This window comes from Tauraco erythrolophus, chromosome 17 (assembly GCF_009769465.1).
Source record: "Tauraco erythrolophus isolate bTauEry1 chromosome 17, bTauEry1.pri, whole genome shotgun sequence".
NCBI lineage: Eukaryota > Metazoa > Chordata > Aves > Musophagiformes > Musophagidae > Tauraco > Tauraco erythrolophus.
Window position 1 is genome coordinate 14367240 of NC_141481.1, and position 24278 is coordinate 14391517.

The following is a 24278-nucleotide window of genomic DNA, read 5'->3' on the forward strand; positions in this document are numbered from 1 at the left end:
AGGCCATGCTGTCTGTACCCACAGGGCATCTTCAGTGTACAAAGCATCATACAATTGCTTTATTATATGCTACAGGGGCATGACAGAAAGTGGGACTATTGTAGAAGCCCTTCCAGTACTGAATTATATTCCTTGTCTTCAGACAGGAACACATTTAACAGAGATACTTGAAATGGAGTATTACACTTCAGAAAACAGGAAAAAGCTATGGCAATCCCATGTCAAAGCTTGAGCTAAATATAAAAAAAGAACACTGTGAAACATGTTTATAAAGTGAACAGTACCACGCTTTTAAGCCCTTTAGTTAGATAAGAGCCTCCCTCCCCTCCACAAGCCCCCAAGAGCAAACAAACAAGTGAGTAAATTCTTCCACTTGGGTGTAGCCAGTCTGCTCTGGGCCTGGGAAAGCCTTGCTTGCAAAATTTTTTTGGCAACAAGCAGCGGTACTTTTGGCTTTCACTTCTTGTTACTATTCTGCAGCTAACTGAGAAAACAGACGGGCCCTTGAAGGCCATCAAGGTGTTTGAACATCCTTTCTGCCATTTCTTTGGGCATGTCTCTAGAAATTGAAAAGGGTGTTGTCAAACTGTTAAGATATTTACAGTTCAAAGAAAGCAGTCCCCTGAAAAGCAGGGTAAGTGTTTCAGGTCAGCTCATTTCACCATAACTCAAGATGATTTCATGTATTTGTGCTGCATTCAAGTTCTAAGGTCGATAGATTCTCTCACCATCCACTTTAATCTGAGCAGCTGGAGAGATCTGAAACAGAAGTACTTGCATCATTTGTTTGGCTTCCATGTTTCAGATACAGGTCCTGAACTTCAGCAGCAGATGATGATTTGTAATCAATTTGAAATAATCATTACCCTCGGGGTCCTGCGGAGCAGCAAGCCTGACTTCCCTGCCAATTTATGTTCTCCCAGTTGTTTGTTGTGATGTGTTTTGGTGTTTTGCTTTGTGTTTTTTTTTTTTTTTTTAAAAAGTCTTTCACAAAGTAACCAGAGGAAGAAAACTATGTAGAGCAAGTCTGCAGTCAAATTTGTTCCACCTCATCAGTCAACCTTGTTAATCTAAGAGTTGCAACTAGAATTCCACCCCGAAAGTAATGTTTGATTAGATGGTATGCTTTCCAAAAGATAGTAAGTCTGCAAACAAATCAAACATCAGTGTGACAAATTTGAGAACAATTATCACAAGTTAAATAAGCAGCATTTGTATATTTAGAGCAATTCCAGACTTCCAGAAAAAAATGACGTTATTTATTTAGCAAGCAGTTGCTGTGTTTTTTGCCACTTCTCTTAAGGCCCAAGTTGACCTCTGCAAGAGAAGCAGAAACTGAGACAGAAGCCAGCTGTGCCTAATCACAGTTTCTCCCCAGCTCCTTGTCCTCCACCAGACAGACTAGTAAGTCATGAGCACTAACAGTTCCTAAGCTTAACAAGCTAGTGCATCTAACTAAAAGCAAAAACGCCTCCTCCTTCACTTTATCAAGCCATATGATCACATCCAGAAACAGAAGTACCTGAGTTTTTCCACTCAAATTGTATCCTAAGTTTTATCATGTGCTGAGAAGTCAGCCAAAGACATCTTTGATTTCATCCCTGTTGTTTGCAGTACTTTTCCCCCCACATCAGGTACTCCACAAAACTCAGAAGGCTCAAACTTCACAAAGAGCATTTAAAAAAAACCCCACCACGCCAACTGTGTTACAATACCTGCAACAGGTCTTCACTGAGTACCTCCGTTTTCTCAGCCCTAAGGGAGGAAAAAAGACCATTGTCAGATAATCAGCACGCTCAGGGTCAGAGACTGCTACAAGGCTTTCAACAAAACCTGTTCAGTTCCCAGTTACAATCTCATCACCATGCTGCAAACCCCACCGTGTTCACCACGTCTACACAGCACTGGCTCCCAGCACAGCCAACACGGATGACCGGCCCAGCACAGGGTGCTTGGGAAAGCCTGGCATTCCTGGAATCCCCAGCCCACGGCACCAATTCACCACACCAAGCTCTAACAATATTTCAGCCTGCGCCCAGTTTAACACAAAGCAAACTGGAATCCTGAGTAACCTCACTTGAACGCAAAGATGCCGTGAAATTCAGTACGTTGTTGATCAGGTAATGTTATCAATGCACCTGAACGCAAAGGAATGTGAAGACACAGAAAAGTGAGACAGCCAACTTCATTTTTTATTTATTTATTTTTTAATTTTACCACTGCAAAGCTTTATCAATCAACAATCAGTGGAAATGGTAGCCTGAACACCTTCCCTTCACCTCACACGCATGCAACCTTCTTCAGAAATCTCCCATTACCTTATTTTGCTGACTTCCACCATACTAAAATAGAAAAGATTTATCACTTAAAAAAAATCAGAAGTTAACAGTATTCCCAGTAAAGGTCTACCCTCTACAGAAAAATATCTGAACACTTACACATACTTCCAGACAAAACATTAACAGTTCTTACAAACATACTCAAACCTTTACACACGTTAATTCCACACGAATCCCAGTTTACACATAAACTTTGAACTGTTTAATACTGACACCGATTTGTTTGGTGTTGACTCATTTGCTACAACACTGCTTTATCCTACCCTTGCTAGATCTACAAAATGAAGATAATTTGAGTTCACCTGTGATCTTTGTTACTTGGCTGCTCACCACTACTACACGTCTATTGCTATAGGGGACCTGGAGGTGCTCCAGCTCCGTGTTTTCCTGTTCAGAGTTTCCCCCGCTGCTCTCAGTTCCTCATCTACTACACCGACTTCCGTCTGAGCCTGCAACCTGTTTAATAACCTTTTGCAAGACTGCTCACGCACAGAAAATTCATTTTCTTGATCAGGCTTCATCAGCTGAACATGTGAAATGCCTCCAAAGACAATGTTCATTCGCTTTAAATTTAGGGATGTTTTCGTTTGGTTGGGTTTTTTAAGGCATTTGACTTCAATTTCATGGCACATTATCTACTTGAACTATTTGTGAACCATAAGGTGTTTAATAATTAAATAACAGAATACAGTAACACTCAAAACCTCAACAAGACTATGACAAAAGCCATTTAAGTACTTTGGTAGCAACATAAACTGCAAGCACTGGAATATTTGTTTATGAAAACATGCACAAGATTGACAAACTTTTCTTCCACGCAAACAGAAATACTGCATCTGATCAAAAGTATATCCTGATGGAGAGAAATTATTTGATTTTTTTAGTCTTGCAATCTCACCAGAAATTACATGGAAGAACTACAGTGTAAGAACAGCCCAGTTCCAGCAGTACATTCTTAAACAGATTTTATTCTAATCTTAACTGGCAACTACTACACACATCAGCTAACTGATCCAATAGGATACAGAGCTACTGCATGTTTCTGTAGGAACAGTGTTGTGCATGACAGCGGTTTTACACAAAATTCTTGAGCTGCCAGAGTTGTCTGTCCTTCAGCAGACTGTGTAAGAGATGAGCCACCCCCATTTCTGAATCTGATAGTGTCTATGGGGTTTGTGTGGCAAGGTTGTTAGCAGGGGGGCACAGGGGTGGCTTCTGGAAGACCACCATGGTGAGGCAGGCTGTGCCTGCGCAGAGATCCACCTCTCTACACACGTGGCGTACGGGGATTAACTATGTACGACAGACTATGGCAAAAGTAATGGGGGGGCAGCTGCCACCTTCATCTTCACACACATCCAGGTCTCAGGTTCCTTCTTTTGCTTAGAAGTCTGTTTAAGAAAAAACACAACTGGTTTCTACATCCACATCGCACAACAGAAGTACTGACTCCCCTGCACGTCTCTCCAGTCCTTAATTTGGCTCAGTGCAAGAGAAAGTTCGACCGGACGAAGGTTCCAGCAGCCCACTCGCCCTGGATGCCCACACACTCACGTACTGATGTGACATCAACAGGCGCCACAGAAGTGAAGATCTGACACACCAGAAGAGAACACACAACCTTAACCTAACGGGCAGTTTTGAGAAACAAAACAGCCGCCTTGGGTGGCGTAACTCAAAACAACTTCTAGGAATGTTCAGAGTACTTATACCTGGACGTGTAGACATAAAACCACTGAACTGCTGAGAATCACAGTAACAGAGACTGACAGAGTTCACGGAATTTTTCCCACCTATGCAGCAATAATCAAATTACTGTAAGATTCTGTAAATTCACTTCTGGCTACTGGGAATCATGAAATGCATTTTATAGAAATGATCTTTAGAGGAAACAAAGTTCCTTCTAATATTATTCCATATTTGTGTTCAACAGAACCTTTCATTGTACTACTAGAAAGTTACTGGATGCTTCTGAATGGCTTTAGCCACAACTGATTTAAAACCATCAAATAGCAGAATAGAGCTTCCATAGAACTTTAGATTCATTAGAAGTCTGACTTCTCCTTCTTCTTCTTTTTCCTAGAAAATTAGATCCATTTGAGTGAAAAGCAAAGACAGCTCAGTAGTGTGCTAGCAGAAATCTGTTCCAATTTTAACTATGGTTACCTGCAGACTCTGTATCATTATGTGAGGCGCAAAATAATTTTCATGTATTTATCTTAAGCGCCCTTCATCCACCTAACTGGTTTATCAAGGACTTAAAGTCACAGCTCGCAAATCCGGATCTCCTCCTCTGAAGCCAGGGGTGTTTCCTCCCCCCGTCATCGGTGGCAGCAGGACAGCGTCCCCAGGCCAGCACCAATTTAGAAAAGCCACTGATGATGATGTCAGGTTCGGAAACGCAAGAGGGAAGACCTCACCCTTCCTGCAGGCCCACATTCCACCTTTAACGAGGAAGCCAAGAAAGAGCCACTAAATAATACTGTTTTCCAGTGACTGCAACCATGAAACAGAAAATGCAACCTTGTGATAGCAGCACAGCCCGTCTCCTTACTGAGCAGGGGAAAAGCAACACACCAAAGGAACCTCCGTCTCCCTCGGAACAACAGCTACTGCCAGTTTAAGGTCTACATCTAACTGCAGCCCCATGGGATGCTAATTCCTTCTGCTAATTAGAGAATTAGCAAACTTACAGAAAATAGCAACATTTCTTTTTCACTGCTACATAAAGTTCTGTCCTTATCCCTTGTTAGGTCTTACTTGTATTTTAGCTAGTCGGCAGCACGACACAATGAAGAAATCCTTCTGGAACCAAGAACTGATTAAGAATTGGAAGATTTAGCTGCAGAGAGTGTTCCCAAGGGTTTTTATCAAGCCCAGCAGTGCTGGTAGCTGGCCTCCAGCCTGGAGACCCTCCACAGTAAGCTTCTCCTACGAAGCTGAGCACAGCCCATCCCAAACCGAGATGACAAAGCCCAGGCTACAGCAGCTATGGCTGTTTACATTCCCAGTAGCTAAACTCCATACAGTCCAAACAGTTAATTCTCAGTTGCAAAACGAGGTCCCTCCAAGCCATTACTAATGGGGAAAGCACGCCCTGCCGTCCCAGCCCCTCCCAGCTGCTGGGGGCCCCGAACACGCGGGTTTGTGACCGAGCTGTTTGTGCAGGAGCCATCCCTGCACTCCTGGATGGCAGGATCCACCGGCACGTGGCGGGGAAACAGGGACCTGCCCATCCCAGAGCCTCCTGACACCTTTGGAGACAGAAGTCTCACCTGATGAGATGGGAAAGACGGGGGGACGCCGGGCTCTGCGCACAGGGCTTGGCATCGCACCCCGCCGCAGCAGCGGCACGCCGGCTGCTCAGCTGCCGAAATACAAAATAGCTGCTAGGCTGGCAGCAGTCCACTGGAAGCAGGAATGGAGCTGGTCCCCTGGGAAAGGAAGGTTTCTGAGAACCAAGGTGATGTTTTTCTGCTCCAACACTAGGCAGGATACCTGTCACTCCAGAGCCTTTCCATGAACGAGCTGGTACAAAGTTTTTCAATTAAAATTCAGCAGTGCATTTTAAAAATCTGCTTCTAAAACCAAAACTGAACAATCGTTTGTCGCAGCTACAATCACCTCCTTAACGAATAAAGAGGATAAGACTACTGAATTCCCTAAAAATGGTACTTTCAAACTGTTTCACATGGAGTTGTTTCACCCACCATACGCATCCGCAGTGCAAAGATCCACGAGCTGCTGCCACCACAAGCAGCTCTTCATTTCTTCACTGTCCCTCTCGCTGTCCCACTGCTGACACGACGCTTGGCTCAGCTGGGGTGTAAGCCAGCTCAAGCAGCCAAGCTGACCAAAAACAGTCTGGCAGAAACAGTTACTTTTCAACTAAATCAGCTCTCCAAATTCACGTTTCATGCAAATAACCTTGCTGGCACAGCTCTGGGTGGGAACAGGTAGCAAAGAGCAGGTCTGGCTCCAAGCACAGCTCAGTCGGTGAGTATCATGTTCTTCCAAGACAGCCCAAAAACCTGAGCAGAGCTAGCTTTTCAGTTTCTGATACCATAACACTGAGAAACTGGAATTTTCAACAAAACATTTGTTGCCAAATTGACTCTTCAAACAGTTTTTAAGACAGCAAACAGTGTACTTAAGATGAAATATGTCATGCCACATAAATGCTGGTGCCATTTTCTTTGTGGGGATGGCACGGCCAGAAGTAATTGCCTTAACTCACTCCAAGTAAAAAAAAAAAGAGGTTTGGGAGTGTAAAAACTGTACTTTTTATTCTAGACATGTTAATTACAATACCTTAGCTTGCTGTGATGTTTTAAAAATGTATTGCATGTGCCCCCAATTGGCCTCCTAAGTGCTTTATAGTATCATTCATCTTATTTCTTTCTTCCCAGAAAGGCCCTTCAGCAGAGCTCAGCGTGGGCTCTGCTGCAGCTCCCTCCCCAGCTCTGCTGTGAACAGAGCAGCTCTCACCCCACAGGTTTAAAACTGGTCCCCACTTTGTCAGTTTACAGATCCCCTTGCGTTTCCAGGCCAGAAGTCTTCTCTGTACATCTGGAAACAGCAGCTGAGAATTCCTGAGATAAAAGTGTTTATCTTCCTCGGGGAAGGAATTTACATTTCCATGTATAAAATGAAGAGGCTTTATTAAACCAACACTGGAGACTTAAAAAAATAAAGCTTCATCTAAACAGTATTTGAGATCTCACTGGCTTGGCAGCAGGGTCCTGTCCACCACCAGGCCACCAGTCCTGACTCCAGGGCTGATCTCCAAACCAGGTCAAAGCTACAAAACCAGTGGAAATTTACACTCTCAAAAGGCAGGAACAAAAGCAAGCCTGACATGAAGAGCCATAAAAACTTGGGCATTCACAACAGAACAAGTGACTCAGTTCAAATGTCGAAGTGGAAACAGAAACCTTGACTCACGCTCTGCGATGGGAGGTGGAGCCGTGGCAGGTGATGCCACAGGAGGGCAGTTCGCTTCATGACGAAACAACAAGTCCACGTTCCCGAACTCTGGAAAGATTTCAGTGGAAGCAAGACGACATCCACCCAAATACGAGACAAAATTCAATCTAGCCTTCCCTGCTGTTTGGTTTTCCTCAAACAAAGCATTTGTTTGTTACCCAGAGTAACCAGATTAGCTTTGCTGGCAAGTTAACACTTGAGCGCACCTTGGCCGGGCTGGCAGCACATCCTGCCTGCTTTCCACATACAATAGGCAGGATTTGCTGCCAGGAAAAATGAAAGAATCAGCAGCTCTGTTGCAAAACAAGGAATCCAGAATTAGATGGCAATTTCCCTTCTAAAAGGTTTGCTTCTTTAACATTCACTAAGACAGACTTTATAGAAAATATAAATTATTCACCAGACGACTGCCACCTATTCAATACTGTGCTAAATTCCAGGAGCAGGCTTCCCTTTTAAGCTGGGGGAACCCTAGATTTTATAATCCAAGTTTACAGAATCTGATTATTAAAAACATCAAATCATTTTAAAACTGAATGAAAATTTCAAGCAGAGGAAAGAGCTGAAAGAGCTGTGCAAGACCAGAGGCAAAGGCAGTGACGCCTTTTCGGTAAGGATGCAGGAGAAGCACCAACATGCAGAAGTGACTCCTGAGCGACGCTTAAAGCCATTGCTGCAGTCAGTATCCAAACATGAAATAAACCATGTTTTATGGCAGTATCTTCCTTAATTTCTACTTGGATTGGACTTCAAGAAATCGAGGTGATGCAGGCAGTGTCTTGTTTTCCAGCTCAGAAGAACACGACAAGGTTTTCCCTGTCCCTTCCTCCTCCCGGGCAGCCAGGCTCACGCAAAGGCTCCTCACCAGAACTGGAATTCAAAACAGGCTGTGAACATCCACATTTCTTACTCCCCATGTTCCGCACAGATTCCGCATTTCCATATGCTTTTCAGAAGCTGAGGTCTTCAACACATTAAGGGATCTTTCTGTGTGACTGGAAAGCAAAAAACCTACAATCGTGGCCTTCATAAACACATGTATTAAAGGTCACTTTCAAAACCACTTCATTACGAAGGATTTATTTTGATTCCCTTGGCAGCCTGTGGCCATGCTCAGCTTTGTGGATATACTGTAGGAGTTTGGTTCCACCTGCACAGCATTTTGAAGACAAGCCAGAGCAGAAACCTGTTTGGCCAAGCACACTTCTCACCACAGAAATCAAGTTCATTATGTCACACAAGCCCCACATTAACCCTGTTTTCACTCCGCACCAAAAAAACCCCCACCACCCCTACTGAAAGGTGACGAACTGGGATCCTCGGTGTCGGATTTTTTCAAAAGAAACTAGCATGACTCAACGTAAGTATCGATATTCTGTGAGTTATTTTTAAACATTTTAAAATCACTTCAGAATGACCATCAGATGACAATCAGTGTTTTCAATATCTACCTAGTATTTAGAGAACGCTGTTCACAACCAGTCACCAGTTAGACTTTGAGTTCGTCTACTAACTGTTCTTTCACCCAAACTAACAATATAAACTTCTGCACAAGTATTAAAACTGTTTTCATTGTAGATCTAGTGATCACTGATGTTTTAGAGGCAGTAGAAGAAATCACACCGAAGGCTGCTGTTTCGGAGGAGATAACCCACCAGCCCACTTCCTACGGAAGGTCCTCGGTGCAGAACCAGTTCTCAAACTGAAGGGATGCTCAGGCCACCGATTTTAACCCATGCAGGAAGTGCTTTAAAAAACGGTGCATCATTTCCAAGACACTAAAATATTTCATTAATTGAGATCTTTATCTTCAGAGCCCCGGGAGCTGCAAAACTAAAATTTGGGCCTCAATAAATGGATGAAGATTTCTACTCCTTTGTCTTCCCTTCTCCACTGAGTTCCTACATCAAATTTCACTTGGTCACTCAATCTGAAAGCTGCAAACTTTGATCTCCTCTGTAATGCCAGCCACCCGATGCTGAAGAACGAAGCCCGCCAGCTCTAATTAAAGGCAGACCAGGCTTCAGGAAGATAACCATCTTGGAAGGAAAGCAGCCTGTTCCTTTGCTCTTGCAGGGAAACCCATGACAGACTGTTCGCATTAGGGGATCTGAAATTCCTTCGTAAGTGAAATGGATCCAAGGCTCCTCTCCCAAGCGAGGCAGTAAATTTAGCTATTTAGAACAAGCACAGCTCAAGTCAAATCCTATTTTAGGGCCACTCCTGGAGGTACAGTCACTGCAGTGAGGCCCTGCACTGCCCTTCAGAACTCAACCCCCCTCCCAGTAAAATATACATTGTTTTTAATATTACATATGGAGAATTGAACCAAATACGGTGCAGTTTGAAAAAAAATATTGTTCAAACAGTTAAGTGTATGTAACAAATCTAGGTAGATAGTTTTGAGCCACGTGCACTGCAAATTCAAGATGAAAGTAAGTTGAGCTTTCTATATGACAAAAATATAATTGTGCTTTAAACGCAAAACCACATTTAAGCAATTTTATTTGCTGGAGGAAGCAATGTTTCAGTGAGCAGTCTGATAGCTTTGCAACTTCTGGATACAAATAAAAATTTACAACTAAGTGCTTCCAGTTGACTACTGTCCCAGCAAATCAAATACTCATTGCTAACCTACTATTTCACACCATGAACAAAGTTTTAGCTAGCAAAACTCTCCCTGTATTCTTTCTGACTTCTTAAAAAACACCCTCCTCTCACAGTATATGTTAGGCCAATATAACAAAACATGGCTTCTTGTAAAAACGCGCATTTAATTATTAATACCTTCAGCAGGAAATGCAAAGTGCTGCTGTAGGGGATTAAAATCCTAAATGCTTAAATCCAGTCAGGATGAAATCTAGCAGTGGTCATACGTTTTTTTCCAAAGTACAAACTCCTATGTCAAGCTGTCACAAATCAGTGACTATAAAAAAATAACCCAAGGAAATGTGAGACAAAGCTAAGCTACACAAGAAACTTTATAAACTTAAACTTTTTCCCCTTTAAGTATTACAAGACACATTTATTATGCTAAGTGCACTCAACTTTACCGTAAAACTTGAACTTCCCAAACATGTCAGTCATTAATATAGTTTATAAAAGAACGTACACAAACACCTTTACATGATGTCTTGGTAAAGAACTGGTTTTAGTATCTAACTGCCCAGTATTTATTTACATTAAAAAGTTTATTTTCACTCGAAGTCTTTCCCTCCTCCAAGCAAGCAACAGCCTTTTACTTCCACAGAATAATTTTATCTAAAATTAGCTGGGTACAAATTTGATACGAGAGACAGTAGAGCAGAAAGCAACCTGAATAATTATTGAATCTGTTATTCCTTAATCTTAGGTGTGGTTTTACCATCCTTGGATGCCAACACAAACGCAGCTGCTGCCAAACGGGAATTCCCTCTGCCTCCGTTGTGCTCCAGCAGCACTGGCAGCCAGAGCCACCCCGAAGCACCAGGTCTAGCTGAAAATTAACCTGGCTGAGCAGCGGCAATAAATCAGCCTGCAGCCACCTCCCTTCCTGCGCTGGTTCTCCAGAGCTGCTCACCTTGGTCCGCCACAGCGGCCGGAGTCCGTGCCAGCGGGATCACCGCCAAACCAGACCCACGCCAAGGAGCAAATGGCAGACTCCTCCCTCACGCATTTCCTTACAACCTTCCTCCTTTCAGGGTCCTGCCTGAAACAGTCTCCCTTTCCCAAACTTCAGGCACAGCTCCCTGCTCCTCACATGCCTCCCCTGCACCAGTACACAGGCAGCTCAGACTGGAATCATGCCCAATTAGAGAAACTCCTGGTTTCCCGTTGTCTCGGCTCCCTCCGCGGGCCACCCCACAGCGACACCGCTCCCCGTCCTCAGGCAGCGGAGCTGGCACCAGGGCAGGGAGAGGGGAAATCTGTCCCTTTTAGCAACAGCAGCTACTTCAAATCAGCTTAAGCTGATGACAAAACTGTGCCCTGGGGCCAATATTTCATTAACACGGAGGTGACATCAGCTGGCAGAGCTGCTGAGAAAAAGTTGTGGTGTTCCCTCTCCCTCCTGCCGTCTCGGCTGCTGGCATCTCCCTCGCTCAGCACGAGTCGACAGCTCAAGGGACTGACCTGGCTGAAAACTAACTTGGTCGGAAGAAAACCCATTTTTCAGCCAGGTTAACTTCGCCGCCGAGCTCGGGTGTGGGTGGGACCCACGGGAAGGGCAGCTGGGCAGAAAGGGCACTGCTGCCAAGCGCGATGCAGTTGTACCTCTCGACCACGGAGTTAAGGCAGTAGCTGATGTTTCTGGATAAGAGAAAGGCTCATGAATTCCCCACACATGGGCTTGGCAGCTTTTAGTTTAGGCAAGGACCAGGCCCCTTGCCAAACCACCTGCTGACATGAGAACTCAGTCACATTTAAGGAGAGGGGAAAAAAAAAAAAACAGGGCAAAAAAACCCACTAAAAAAAACCTCAAACACATCCTGAACTTTCAAACAAGACGCTACTTTATTTTAGCCACAAAACAGGTGGACTGCTCACTAACTCAAGACATTTTTAAATTTTGTGGTTTCTTTTACCAGAAGTCCTGCACGGTCAACCATTGGAAAAGACCCCAAGGAGCAATACTATCTTTTGCAAAGGCAAACTTTTTACAGTGCAGCCATGTTTGAATAGGAAAAATATGCAATAAGGGAGTGAGCAAAATACACTGAACTGCTAAAAAAAAAAAATCCTGGCATTTTCTGCATATTTGTTTGCTTTTTTTGCACTTTGGCAGGACATTTCAGCTACATATTCCCTTGCATAAGCGTCAAAAAACTCCAATCCAGAAATTAACATTTCACCAAAGGTAAGGCTGTTCTTAATTTAATACACTGTCCAGACAGGTCTATTTTAAGTACGGGGATTCACAAAACTGGCAAGAGAAAGCCTCTGAAAAGGAACCAACCAACCAAAACAAAAAGCAAAACACGGAAACACAGAAAAGGCAGAACAATGAAGCAGGAATAGAAACTAAGAAAGCAAAAAGAAGTTGAAAGCTTAGAAAAAACAGCAAAAAAAAGTATAAGGGAATTCAGAGATCTGAGGTTATGTAAAATTAACTAACAGGCTAGTGACAAAACGGGGATTGTTCTTTACACTTCCTATTTCACAACGAAGCCTTTGCACTGATTTTTCTGATCAGTAGCCGGAATTAACAATTAATGGCTGATCCCTTTATTATGTTTCACCAACAGGAAAGCGAGTTTCAGAGCTGAGTCTGACAATTAGCCTGAAATTGAGACGAGTCATCCCATTACCGGGTTTTACAGCACTGGATATAGACGGCTGTGTTTATGTTGCTTAGCTACAGCGTATACAAGACCATATTAATGTGTATAACACGCAGAACTCCACCATTACCACCCTGCCATGTGTTGCACATGATGCTTTTTGCTGTTCCAGCATGAAACTGAAAGTTAACTCTATCACTCGCTTTCTGAGAAGGAAACATGAGCCTCAGACTAACAGTCTCACCACGGTTTATTAACCTGGACTGCATTTCTTTAACACACACTTGGACCTGCTGTTACAAAACCAGGATTACGTTACCCTGCTGTTCCATTCCTACAAAAAATATCAGATCAGAACACTTAATCTGTGTATTAAATCGGCTTACAGCAAGACAAACCAGTTACACATTCGACTGAAATAGAAGCTGCAACAGTTTAGCTTGAACATTTATTTTTCTGCATGAAAATTTTTAGCTTTCTATCTTACCTTCATTTTCTACAGAAAACAGAACTTCTAATCAGGAGGACTAATATTTCCTATCGACTGCTTGATAATTACTTCACAGACGCCAAAAACTGTCGGCATTTGAACAAACTGCTGTACTTTTCAAAGCCATATCACAGCCACAACTTCCCAATCTGCATGCAAGGCAGCTGAGCTTCTAGAAAAGGGCTGACCTTATACCTTCATTCTCCTGTCACTGGCTACAGCAGCTTTTTGTCGCTTTACCCATGTCACCAAGGACGTGTGTGCACGTGCACAACAAGCAGCACACTCCAACAGCGTTAACCGTGCTCAGCAATGACCTACCTTTTCCGTGCAACGCTGAGCTGCACAAGCCACCAGTTTGCCTTTTATTAATTTTCACTCTGGAAGTGGCATTGCGATCTTGAGAAACACGTAACATAGCCAACAAGTGTATTTATCCAAAAATCTCAGCCCAGCAATTTCTGGCACAGGACAACTTGTAAGACAGAAGGAAAAAAACTCCTCCTTTATTCATCCTTCTCACCTAGAAGTGAATCAGGTATTTTGCATACTCATTTTTTTGCAGATCCCCTGGCTCTTTGATGCACTCTGCTGCAGTCACTCCAGGATGTTCCTGTCATTTTGCAATGCAATTAACTTCACAAGAAAACAATCTGTGTCAAGGCAAAAAAAGGCTCCACCTCACTTAGGAGAAGAACTTGTGACCTCGCCCAGCTGGCGTGTATTTATGAAAGCTCGTTTCCTGTTGAGACAGCAGGATTGTCCAAGCATAAGATGCACGACTATTCTGACATGCTTTTATCAGCAGTGGAACAGTGATTACAAACTCAAAGCTTTTAAGGCTTCTTGCTTCCCAAGGAACAAATTTTAACCAAAATGTTCTAATTCAGCCAAAGAAGCAATGTTGCAGATAAAAAGGATACTCAAAAGTTCCCTACTTTTTTCTTGTCTAGACACTGAGTGCTGCTTTGAGCATGACAGTGTCGGTGAGGATCAAATTCAGCCTTGTTTTCAAGACTGGCACCTGTAACAATCACGCAGCCCTGAAAAAATGAGGCAGGCAAGCACAGTAACCTGTTAAATCACTTGATATGTCACCACCAACCGCTGTGAAGCCGCTTCGTTCCGAGTTACCCGAGATCAGCCAGACCTTACCCAGTTTAATTTGCATTATTAACCTCCCATAGGTTTCAGATCAGAGCTGTGCCATGACAACTGGGGGACAGCTAATTGCTGCCTTATGTGAGGTCCAACAGGGGGCTGAAGGTTCTCCTAAAACACAAAAAACATGGAGCTACTTCCTTTAACAAGTTATGAAAACTTTCTTTCTGGAAACCGTGCATAATATTAGAAAATATTTCTAACACACTAAGACACTTTTCATTTAACCACCTCCTAAAAAGATCGTATGTATTTGGCATTTCATCATTTGCTAACACAATGACCTCTAAAGAGCAGTTCTGGCCACAGATCCATTATCACCTCCTAAAAATACCATGCAAGTATCTAAGAAATACATTTGCTTTCATAAACCCCAAGTGTATCACATTACAGCATCAGGTTGAAACATCTTGTTAGATCATTTCTGGCTATTTTAGCAGATTAAATCATTACTATTTCAGGATTTTGACTCTGGCCACAACCTGATATTAAAGTTATTTGCTCTAAAGAACCACCACCAGATCAAGCTAGAGTCAAGGAATAACAGCTTTGTCCACAAGAGGGTTACTCTGTCTACATGAATAAACATCAGAAGAGCTGGACTCCCGCTCCAGAACGCAGATGCACAGCCGACAGTTTCGCTGAACAGCTGTCACTAAAGCAGATTCAAGGATACTTTTACCTCCACTGCTCTGCTGTTATGTCAGACACCAAAACCTACACCTCGAGTGCACCCAACACCCCCGGACAATTTATCCTCTCGACCATCTCTACTTCCCTGCTGTGCTTCACCAGCCAGGGCCTTGGTTACAGGCTGTGACAGGCACACGGCGTGCCAGGCTTGGCATAACCGTTACTGCTGCCCTAGACCCTTCAAAACCTTGTGAAGCCACCTGAGAAATGCCTGCACAGAAAAATGACATTTTATTCCTCATCTTAAGGCAACATAAGACAGTCCTTTCCTGAGGCAGACGCTCCCTTCACCATTGCTGTGCAGCCCTGACCTCCCGGCAAAGCAGGAAGCCCAAGATGATCCTACGGGATCTGTCTGTCCATTGTGAGTGTTTTATCAGTCCGCTGATCTGCTTCATCAAGCAGCAGCATGATGAACAGAGCCAAAGGAGATGAGGGCATGCATGCAAGAGGGCAATCAATATTTCCCAAATCCCTGGGATTGGAGTCTTTTAGTATCTTTTTCTGCAACAAGAACGTCAAGTATTTTACACACTGCCCACTCCGCAGTTGGCACACAAGTCTGCCACAAAGCTATGTAATACCTTTTTTCCTTCTAACCATCAGGCTTTAGCTAGTTTTCTACTAGAAAGTACAACTTTTCATTAAGGTATCTTCAAGTCAACAAAATTTAGCACAACTAAAACAAGTCATTCTTCACCACCAAATTACGGAAATTTTTATATAAGTTTGAAAGGTATTTTCTGCATCTGTTAAGGGGAAGCAAAATAGCTGAAGTTTCACCTGCCCTGGAAGCACCTGCTCCAGAAAATAAGGCAACACACACAGGATTTTGTTCTTACACACTGCAGGCACAGAGAAACATGTTTCTCTCCTACGTGGTTCACTTAAGAGTGAAAACAAATGGTTGAAACTATCAAAATTTGGGCTCCCAGAGAAGCAGAGGAGCACACTACAGCTTTACCACTCCTCAGCTGTTGGTAAGGTGGAGCTCTGTGCTAGCAGTGATGGGGCAGTCACGGCAGGGGCCACGGGCCCGGTGCTGTAAGCCACCAGCCACATGGAAGGTACCTCTGGTCAGGAACCTCCCCAGACAGACAGCTGGTAGCCGTGAGAACACGCGTGGGAAGTGCCACGGGATGGCCGAGCCTCGTGCCCTCCCGCGTCATCCGCTGCTGGCCACCGGCACGGCATTCCGAGGTTTTCGTGTGGTCTGGAATCGGATCACGAGTGACGAGGCTTTTTAAACTGAGGGCTGAGTAAATACTTACTCATTGATGTAAAAACTTGTTGCTGCTCTTGTAAGAGTGCTACTTCACGCTGCACTTGTATCTAGAAGGTTTAGTGGGGTGGATTTCTGGGAAACACCATATTGCAATGCCCTCACAGCACAGAATTACACACAGCAAACGGCTTCTGCAGAAGAGTATGTTTCTTAAAAACACAACGTAATTTCCTAACAGTTTCTAATCTTAAGGATTCTCAATGACCCAGACTTTAAACCAACACGAAATCGTCTTGGTCCCCGAGGAATTAAGAGATACTGATAAACTAACTGCCTTTAAAAACCTTAGAGGGACCATCTAAAAGCAGGCCAGAATACATTCCTTTGTTTTCTGGCCATCTGTTCACAAGACAAAACCTCTCTTCTTTCTTACCAGGGGTTCCAGTACAACAATACCCTTCTCAGGGGCAGCAGCAGGCGCTCAGCCTTACAGACCTCACCAGCTCAGCTGTCGTCTACTGAGACAGAGCAACTGAAGAAAGTCACTCCAAAGTCCTCAACTTGGGTAAATCCAGGTAATTTTTCCTTTGGCTTTAGCAATCCACTTTGAAGGGCACATGGGTCAATGTGATTAAGAGACATGCTTAAAAGAACTGAATCCAGACCACAGCTTGGACACAATTTACACCCACAAGCTATTCCGTTTGTTGCTGCTTTAATGGCAGTCGCAAACACGCTGACGAGTGCCAAGTCCTACCACGAGCAGCAACCCCAAACTGAAAACATCACAGCTCATGTTTTTCTACAATCGGAAGTTTGTACTGTTAGAAAAATCAGATTCCTGAGCTGCACAACGCATTACATTGTGTCAGTTTTCCCCAAAGGGTGCAGGAAACAGATAAATATGCAGATACCAAAAAACTTTGCTGACAGTGCTGAGGCTGAGAGGCAGCATTACACGGATAACGTTAGCTTTTTTTTCGGCTCACATCTCAGATGGAAACACCATTTTGCAAAGTTCTGCACTTCTGCACAGCCCAGTCAGTAGCCCAGAAGTGGCTAAGAGGTAATGAACAGTTAATTTAGTGTTTCAGTTAATACAGAGCTTATTGTCCCCTCACTCTGCCCGTTCAAACTACCACCACGCAGATGTTTACACAACGCCTTCCCTTTGCTATTACTACACGAGTGCTTTAGTAGTCCCACACGTTTTATTTCCATCAGTCCCTGACAGTTACATCAAGTCCGAAAGTCTGCACACGTTCAAGAAAACAGATCTTCCTTAATTCGATCTACTTATACTCTTTAAACCTGTCGTTGAATTCATCTTCCAGCCAGAAAGATCTGAGCCAATTTTCCAATTAAAGAGACCTTAAACTTCACTTGGAGATAAACAGGAAATGTTTAAGATAACTATTGTAAACACTGAAATGAGTTTTTTCTTCTTCTCTTCATGAGTCCTCAGATGTAGACAAAGGACACCCTGACAGACCAAGCACAAAGCACATCTGCCCGTATATATTACCACATTTCAATGCTGTTCACCGCTTTTGAAAATATCTTTACCAACAACAACAAGCATGCCACGTAAATACTGCTTATCATATTTAACTTTTTTTAAAAGGATGTTTGAGTAAGCCAGAAATTTTCAAATACTGGGGTCACACACAATATTTGTATTTTGCTTTTTTTTTTTTCCCCACACAAGAACTACAAAAAAAAGTTTCTTTGACATTTAATGGCACTGTAGGGTTAATGTTGTACTGACTGAAGTGTTTTGGACTTAGAGATGAGTGCACTCTTGCTTTACCATCCTGGATGCTCGAAGAAGCTAGTTTGCAAAGTACTATCAAAAAAAGATGAAGAAATAAAAGAACTTCCTCAAGCAATAATTCACAGAACAATTCTGAAAAAGACTAGAATCAATGGATAACCCTTTAGCAGGAAGGAAAAACTAATAACTCGGACCAGCCACTTTTTCCACGAAGTATTACTAAAAGTTATCATTTTCCAGCAGGTCTTCCCCTATACGAATCCAACGTAGGTAGCTCTTTACCAAATCATTCAATACTAATCATTTTAACATAACTTGCTTTAATGTAATAATTATGCTACAACAACACCAATTCCAACTTATGACTTAGAGATTGCCAAGTGGCTTGGAGAAATCCTAAATATAGTTTAGCATAGTAACTTTTATGCAGGGCATGAGCTATTAAAAGATACGTTCAAATACTCCTGTTGAGTCACAGTAATATCATGCATACAGGGCCTGGAAAAAACTATTTGTATACAAGAAGTTGTATTTAAATAGTGGAAAACGAGTAAAGAAGCTATAGCAAGTTAGCTTCTTGCATAAAAAAAGGTCTTTCTAAGGTGGTTTGTGGTTTCTTCCAGATTTCTAATTAGTCAGAGCTGCTCGTCCCTGGTTTAAATTTCTGTGACAGCCGAAGGGCAGACAGAATCTCTCCTGGTAAAGACAGTGTATCCATGTATCCACCTCTCTATCAGTCTTCCTCTTAGATGACTTCACCAGACGTAGACTTTCCAGACCAGCTGGCTAGAACAATTTTTAATCTGTGTGGTGCTCTGCTGATTGCACCTAAAAGATGAAAAAAGACACTGATGGGAACAACATGAATAGTTGTGTCCCCAGAGGCAGGAAAGCCAAACTCACATAAAATCGTTAGATGGTCATTAATTACCAGCCTGTTTTTCTGTGAGTAAACAGCAGGATACAAACACCTCTGAGGACTCGTTTCTCATATGAATTACTTAGCTATGTAGTTCAAATGCTTATTTGTGTATCATTGGAAAGCCTTTAATGACAATACCTCTGAGCGTTTATTTTCATCACAGACAACTGCAACTATAAAGCAAAATACTTCCTGAGCTTCTCATCAAAACCTGGCTCCCTTTGTAATTTACAAAAGGACATGGAAACTGAAAGACAAGCACTCCGAGATACTCATGGATATCACACACAATACAATGCTTTTCATTTCTGAACCTAACACACAGCTGATCTGCTCGAATGAGCACCTGTTTATGAAGCATCCCAAGGAAAGGTCCAAACACATCTCTTCAAACCTGTGAGGCAGCACGTACTAAAACCTATTCCACGACTTTCATTTCACAAGGAATTCTACCCAGACAAAGCACACATGAAACGTGTGGAACAGATGAACCGTGGGCATGAACCTTGGTCCACGAAACAGATGAAGGTTTAGAGGAATTAATACATAAATTCCATTAGAAGCAGTCTCAGCCTCTGAGGAATCACAGGCCACCTGAAAACCATGAAGTTCAGAATGAAGGTTATTCTTTTCTTCTCCACTCCCTCCCCCTCTTGATTTTTCAAGCCTAACTAAAAGTTTCAAGCTGTTTTCAATTGTTTACACTGGAGTTTGGACACAGCTCAAAATAAAGTCAGATTTGAGCTGGTTATTTGGTGTGATTAGCTGTGCATCTGTCATGGTCAAGATGCCAGTTTATTCTGAGGCGTTAATTCAACTCAGGTGGAACTCATGATTCCCTGGTAAGCCATCACACCTCCACTCCCCCTGGCCTCTTGGGAATTTTCACTGTGTAGACATCTCTGCACGAGGAGATCCTTCACCTTGACATCAGACCACCGCACTGACACCCAGATTCACAGTTCGTTCCTCTACCTAAGACTGCCCTGATGCCACGTCCCACCAGAGGTTGTCTCAGTTGCCTGGCCCAGACTTGGACAGTCGCTCTGAAGCAGCCAACGCCACCTGGCACCAGCCAACAAACCACCCGGATCAGTGCTTGAACTGCCAGTTTTCAATGAAAGGTAAAATATATCATTTCATTTCCCCCTTTCCTCAAGGTTTGTACAGACAGGTAATGGACACTTCACTCCATGGGTTAACCAGAGCTCGAGTTGTTCCCCTCAGCAGAACCTGCAGCGCTCACAACAAATCTGCCAAATACATGAAAAATGAAGTGCTCAGCGGCAGACGGAACACTCGTCTTGTTTAAAGTGTCCAACAGCATCCACAAGATAATTGCTGCAAAACATTTAACACATCCATTAATTACTGTGGAATCCTGTTCCACTCTGCTAATCCCCTCTTTAATTAGTTTCTTACATATGTTTCATAACTCTATACGCTATCCATGCAGGCTCATCAGCTTCCCATAAACGTCATTCCAATGCTTTAATGAAGCTCTTACCCATCTTTTCTTATTTTTCGTGCTAAGGAGTCACTTCTCTGATCCCAATTACATATCGATGGCACAAGGCCAAGGATGCCAACCTTCGGAAGCTGCCTGTAGGGAAGACAGGATCACTCATGCCCATGGCAAGCTGAACGGGATAAATCCTGAGCTATTTTAGAGTTGAAGGTCCCATCCTTGCAGAGAACAAGACCACAGTAAAGACACATCACTGATGCACAGCCAAGGTTTGACCTCGTAACGCCAGTTCCCCCCACCTCCCCCCCCCTCAATTATGGTGCAAAAAGCTCTGAATGAGAGAAAAAAACGCAGTAGAAGATATCCCTTACCCATACAACACCACGAAAAGCAACAGCCAGTTAAAGATCACCCTACAGGGCAGTAGATGTCCCAGAGAAGGTGATGAGAGCAGGCAGTCCCCACAACCGCCCGAGCACCCCCGAGACTGTCTGCTCGTTCTGTCCAAGCATAAAAGGCTCATAAATGAGTCACACCAACTCAGTGTAAATCCACCTCAGAAAGCAGCAAGCACTAGACAGGAAGCACAGTGCAACTTTTATTTCTCTTTTTTCTCCAACGTTACATAATCGAAATGGTTCACTCCTGGCTCTGGTACCCAGTGCCAGAAACACTTGCCTCTGCTAATACCGCCTGCGAGATCCTACGGAACGATGACTGTCACATCTCCCACGTCTTCCACCAGTTCTGCGGTGCTTATCGTGACCACAGAGAGCAGCGCTGCCCAAAATTTGAAAACCTCAGCCCTGATATTTGCAAGCGAAACCAATCACAAATCTTTCACTACTAGGTGATTTTTCTTTGGGAAATAAGACCCTGGCGCCTATCTGAGTGCTTGGCTAGTACACGAAATGTAGGGAGGCTAGGAATATTAAATATTCACTAATTAATTTTAATAGCACATTTGACACCTCTCAAAATAAAATGTTTTTCAAACTAACTACTATTAAAACTGTAAAGTGAACCATTTCTCCTTCTTTGTACACCGACAGGTCTAATCATGCTTGATTTCTTGATCCAGTGTTGCAGGGCTGAGACACCCTTCTTGCCTCCTCAACTGGAGGAGAAGAGATGCAGAAGCATTTCCAGAAATTATCCCTGACTCGATCAAATCAAAGTCTTCACTAGGCTGTGGTGGCCTCAAAAGCAGTTACTATTTAAAATGTTGTTTGTATCTGAGTGAACATCTAATACAAATGATTGATTTCAAACTTTACAGACAGCAGGATATCTTGGAAGTCAGATAAAAGCACTGCGACGATGAACCAAAAAAAATGAAAGAAAAATAGGTTTGGGGAAGAAGAGTGCTTGGTTGTGCACATGAATGTCCTGCACTCGGGAAACACAAAAATGTCTTCACCAAGTTTCCACTGTTATAGCTCCTACATGTACAGGTGATCATACACTGCAAAAGCCAACACAAACCTCCTGAGTTTTGTTTCTTCCCCTCCCATCCCCAGACTGCATCCATAAACTAAGCTTCATTATAATTAATGCTGATTTACAGTGATGAAAATTATTTCAATTACATAAGCACTTTTCATCAACTCGGAAACACATAAATATTAAGGTCAGCAACAAAAGAGTAACACTAACACCACCCCTAGAAGGGTCAATTCGGTTCATATTCCGAGCACTTACCAACATGAGGACATAATCTATATGTGAAAAAGGCAACAAGCACTGGTCAAAAGTTTACAATTACCCTCACTCTTCCGAGTCTTCTCATCGCTACTCAATTAAAAGAAAAGTTTGCATGTTCTTGGGTAAAGAATCCATCCAGTTATCTTAATACTTCATTATTAAAAACATTCTATAAGCAAAGCCAGAACGAATAAGGAATGTGCTTGTATTTAACGCTAACACAGGAAAGAGAGAAAGAGTTTAATTTAAACTAACTATTAATATTACGCTTGCAAAACCAAATGAGACAGTGTAATTTTAAACAGCTTTTAATGAAAAACAATTACAGGTACTTGTCTGCATTTTAATGAAACCAGAACACTTCACTACTCCAGACCCAGACTACCTGGCCAAGAAGTCTGAGCAGCAATCCTGCACACAGACAACCACACCCTGAGAACCTCCCTTGTGAAACGACCCACAGCTTCCACCAGGCTTCAGCTGCATTTAGCCAAAGGTCATCCTGAGCCTCCCAACCCTCACCCAGCTATAAACACTTCTCCAGATTTAATTCTGATTTTCCCCTTGAAGTAGAAAACAGCCCAAGATGTTTACCCAACTCAATGCAACACAGATTACTTGAAATTCCACTTGGGATTTGGAGCTGTGGGCCCAACACATGCAAAAAGGGAATGCCAATAATCACACTGGCAGTATTAAAAAACAAAGCCATTAATTCATATGAAACGAGAACAAAGGGACACAAGATTGGTTTGGAAGTCACGCTCTCTTTTATAGCAAAATAAACGCCCTATTAAAAATCGACTACTTGGCCATTATTAGCTGACACACTCAACCTGTTTTGTATGTAAAACATAGAACATAAACATTGCATTATTGAGTTACTGGAGTGGAGGCCACAAAAGCATAAAGAACACGAAAGTTTATACTTTTGGTGTAAGTACAGACTTTCAGATTAAATTTCACTAAAAGCAGCAGTTTCAGGGCAGGAGGAAGAGGAGCAGACGGACAACAGAACTACCCTAAAACCACAATAAAGTTGCATTCGCACTTTTAGTGCTCGGAAGAGCCGCGGGTGGACATCCCAGTGCCTGCACACAGATTAGGATTAGGCTAAAGACCTTCCAAGGCGCCGCCATCGATTTCCAGATGTCAATCATACCTACAAGACTCCTGCTGGTTTTGCTAGAATTCAGTCACAGAGATGCGCTTCCCTCCCTGAAGTCTTCTTAAACGTGAAAAAGAGTGGGGAACAGACCAAATGACTCGATATTAATTAACACGGCGACAGAGGAACCGAAAGTCACAAAAAACCCAGACAGGAAGCGCAGAACGCAAACAGCTCTGGGGGGCTCGGCGGCCCAGGGGACCCTCTGCGGAGCCCCCGGCCCTCCAGCACCAGCACCCCCCACCCCCAAAGCTCCTCCGCGCTCTCTGCTCGCAGCGCTGAACACGACCCGAACCGCCGACGTCGGGTGCCCCCCCGGGGGCACGCCGGGCAAACCCCAGCGCTGCCACCCCGGGCAAACCCCAGCGCTGCCACCGCCTACGAGCCGGTCAGACGGACCGACGCCGCGGTTCGGCGCGGGCCGGGGCAGACACCCGCCCGGGGCCCGCTCCCGCCTCCAAAACTAGGAGCCGGCATCTCCTTGTCGCTTCTTTTTCAAAGTTTTCGAGCCCTACAGGGCTGCGCCCCCCGCCCTGACCCGACACTTTCCTTCCGAGCTGACCGAAGCTTTTCTTCCCCAAAAGGCCCCGTGCCCGGTCCCCCCGCCCCGCCGAGATTACGGCCGCCCTGCGGCGGCGGCACCGCACGGAACGGCAGCGCGGAGCCGCCTCCCGAGCCCCGCCGGCGACCCCGGCCGCCCGCAGCCGCGGGACCCCGGCCCCGCCGCCCACCTGCCGACGGTCTGGTTCGCCAGCTGCTTCATGCGGTTGAACTGCTTCTTCATGGCGGCGGCCGTCCCCCCGGCCTCCCGCCAGGCGCCCGCTGCTGCCGCTCGGCCGCCGCCGCCCCGGCCTCCCGCCTGCTGCCTCCGCCTCCCGGCCCGGCCCCGCCCCGCCCACACCGGAACCCGCCGCCGCTTCCGGCCCCGCCCTCCCTTCACGTGCACAGAGGGGCGGGGCGCCTGGAAACCCGGATGTTGTGTGTGTTTCCCCCCGCCCGGATGTCGGTGCCGCTCAGTGGGCGGGCGGCTCTTCCACCTGCCACCCTCCCGGCTGTGCAGAACGCTGCTGCCCCCGGAGGGGCAGCCGGG

At 44.2% G+C, this 24278-nt stretch overlaps 1 protein-coding gene across 4 annotated transcripts in view; it reads right to left on the minus strand.

The window, feature by feature from the left end:
- ARHGAP17 (Rho GTPase activating protein 17) overlaps positions 1 to 23977 on the minus strand; it is a 47437-nt gene extending 23460 nt beyond the window's left edge. For all 4 annotated transcript variants that reach the window (XM_086622610.1, XM_086622605.1, XM_086622609.1 and 1 more), the window contains exons 1-2: positions 23920 to 23977; positions 1716 to 1755 (exon numbers count right to left, since the gene is read on the minus strand). In XM_086622610.1, the coding sequence (XP_086478736.1) occupies positions 1716 to 1755; positions 23920 to 23972 (93 nt within the window). In that variant the 5' untranslated portion in view covers positions 23973 to 23977. The remainder of the gene's footprint in view (positions 1 to 1715; positions 1756 to 23919) is intronic.
- Between the last annotated feature and the right edge of the window lie 301 nt (positions 23978 to 24278).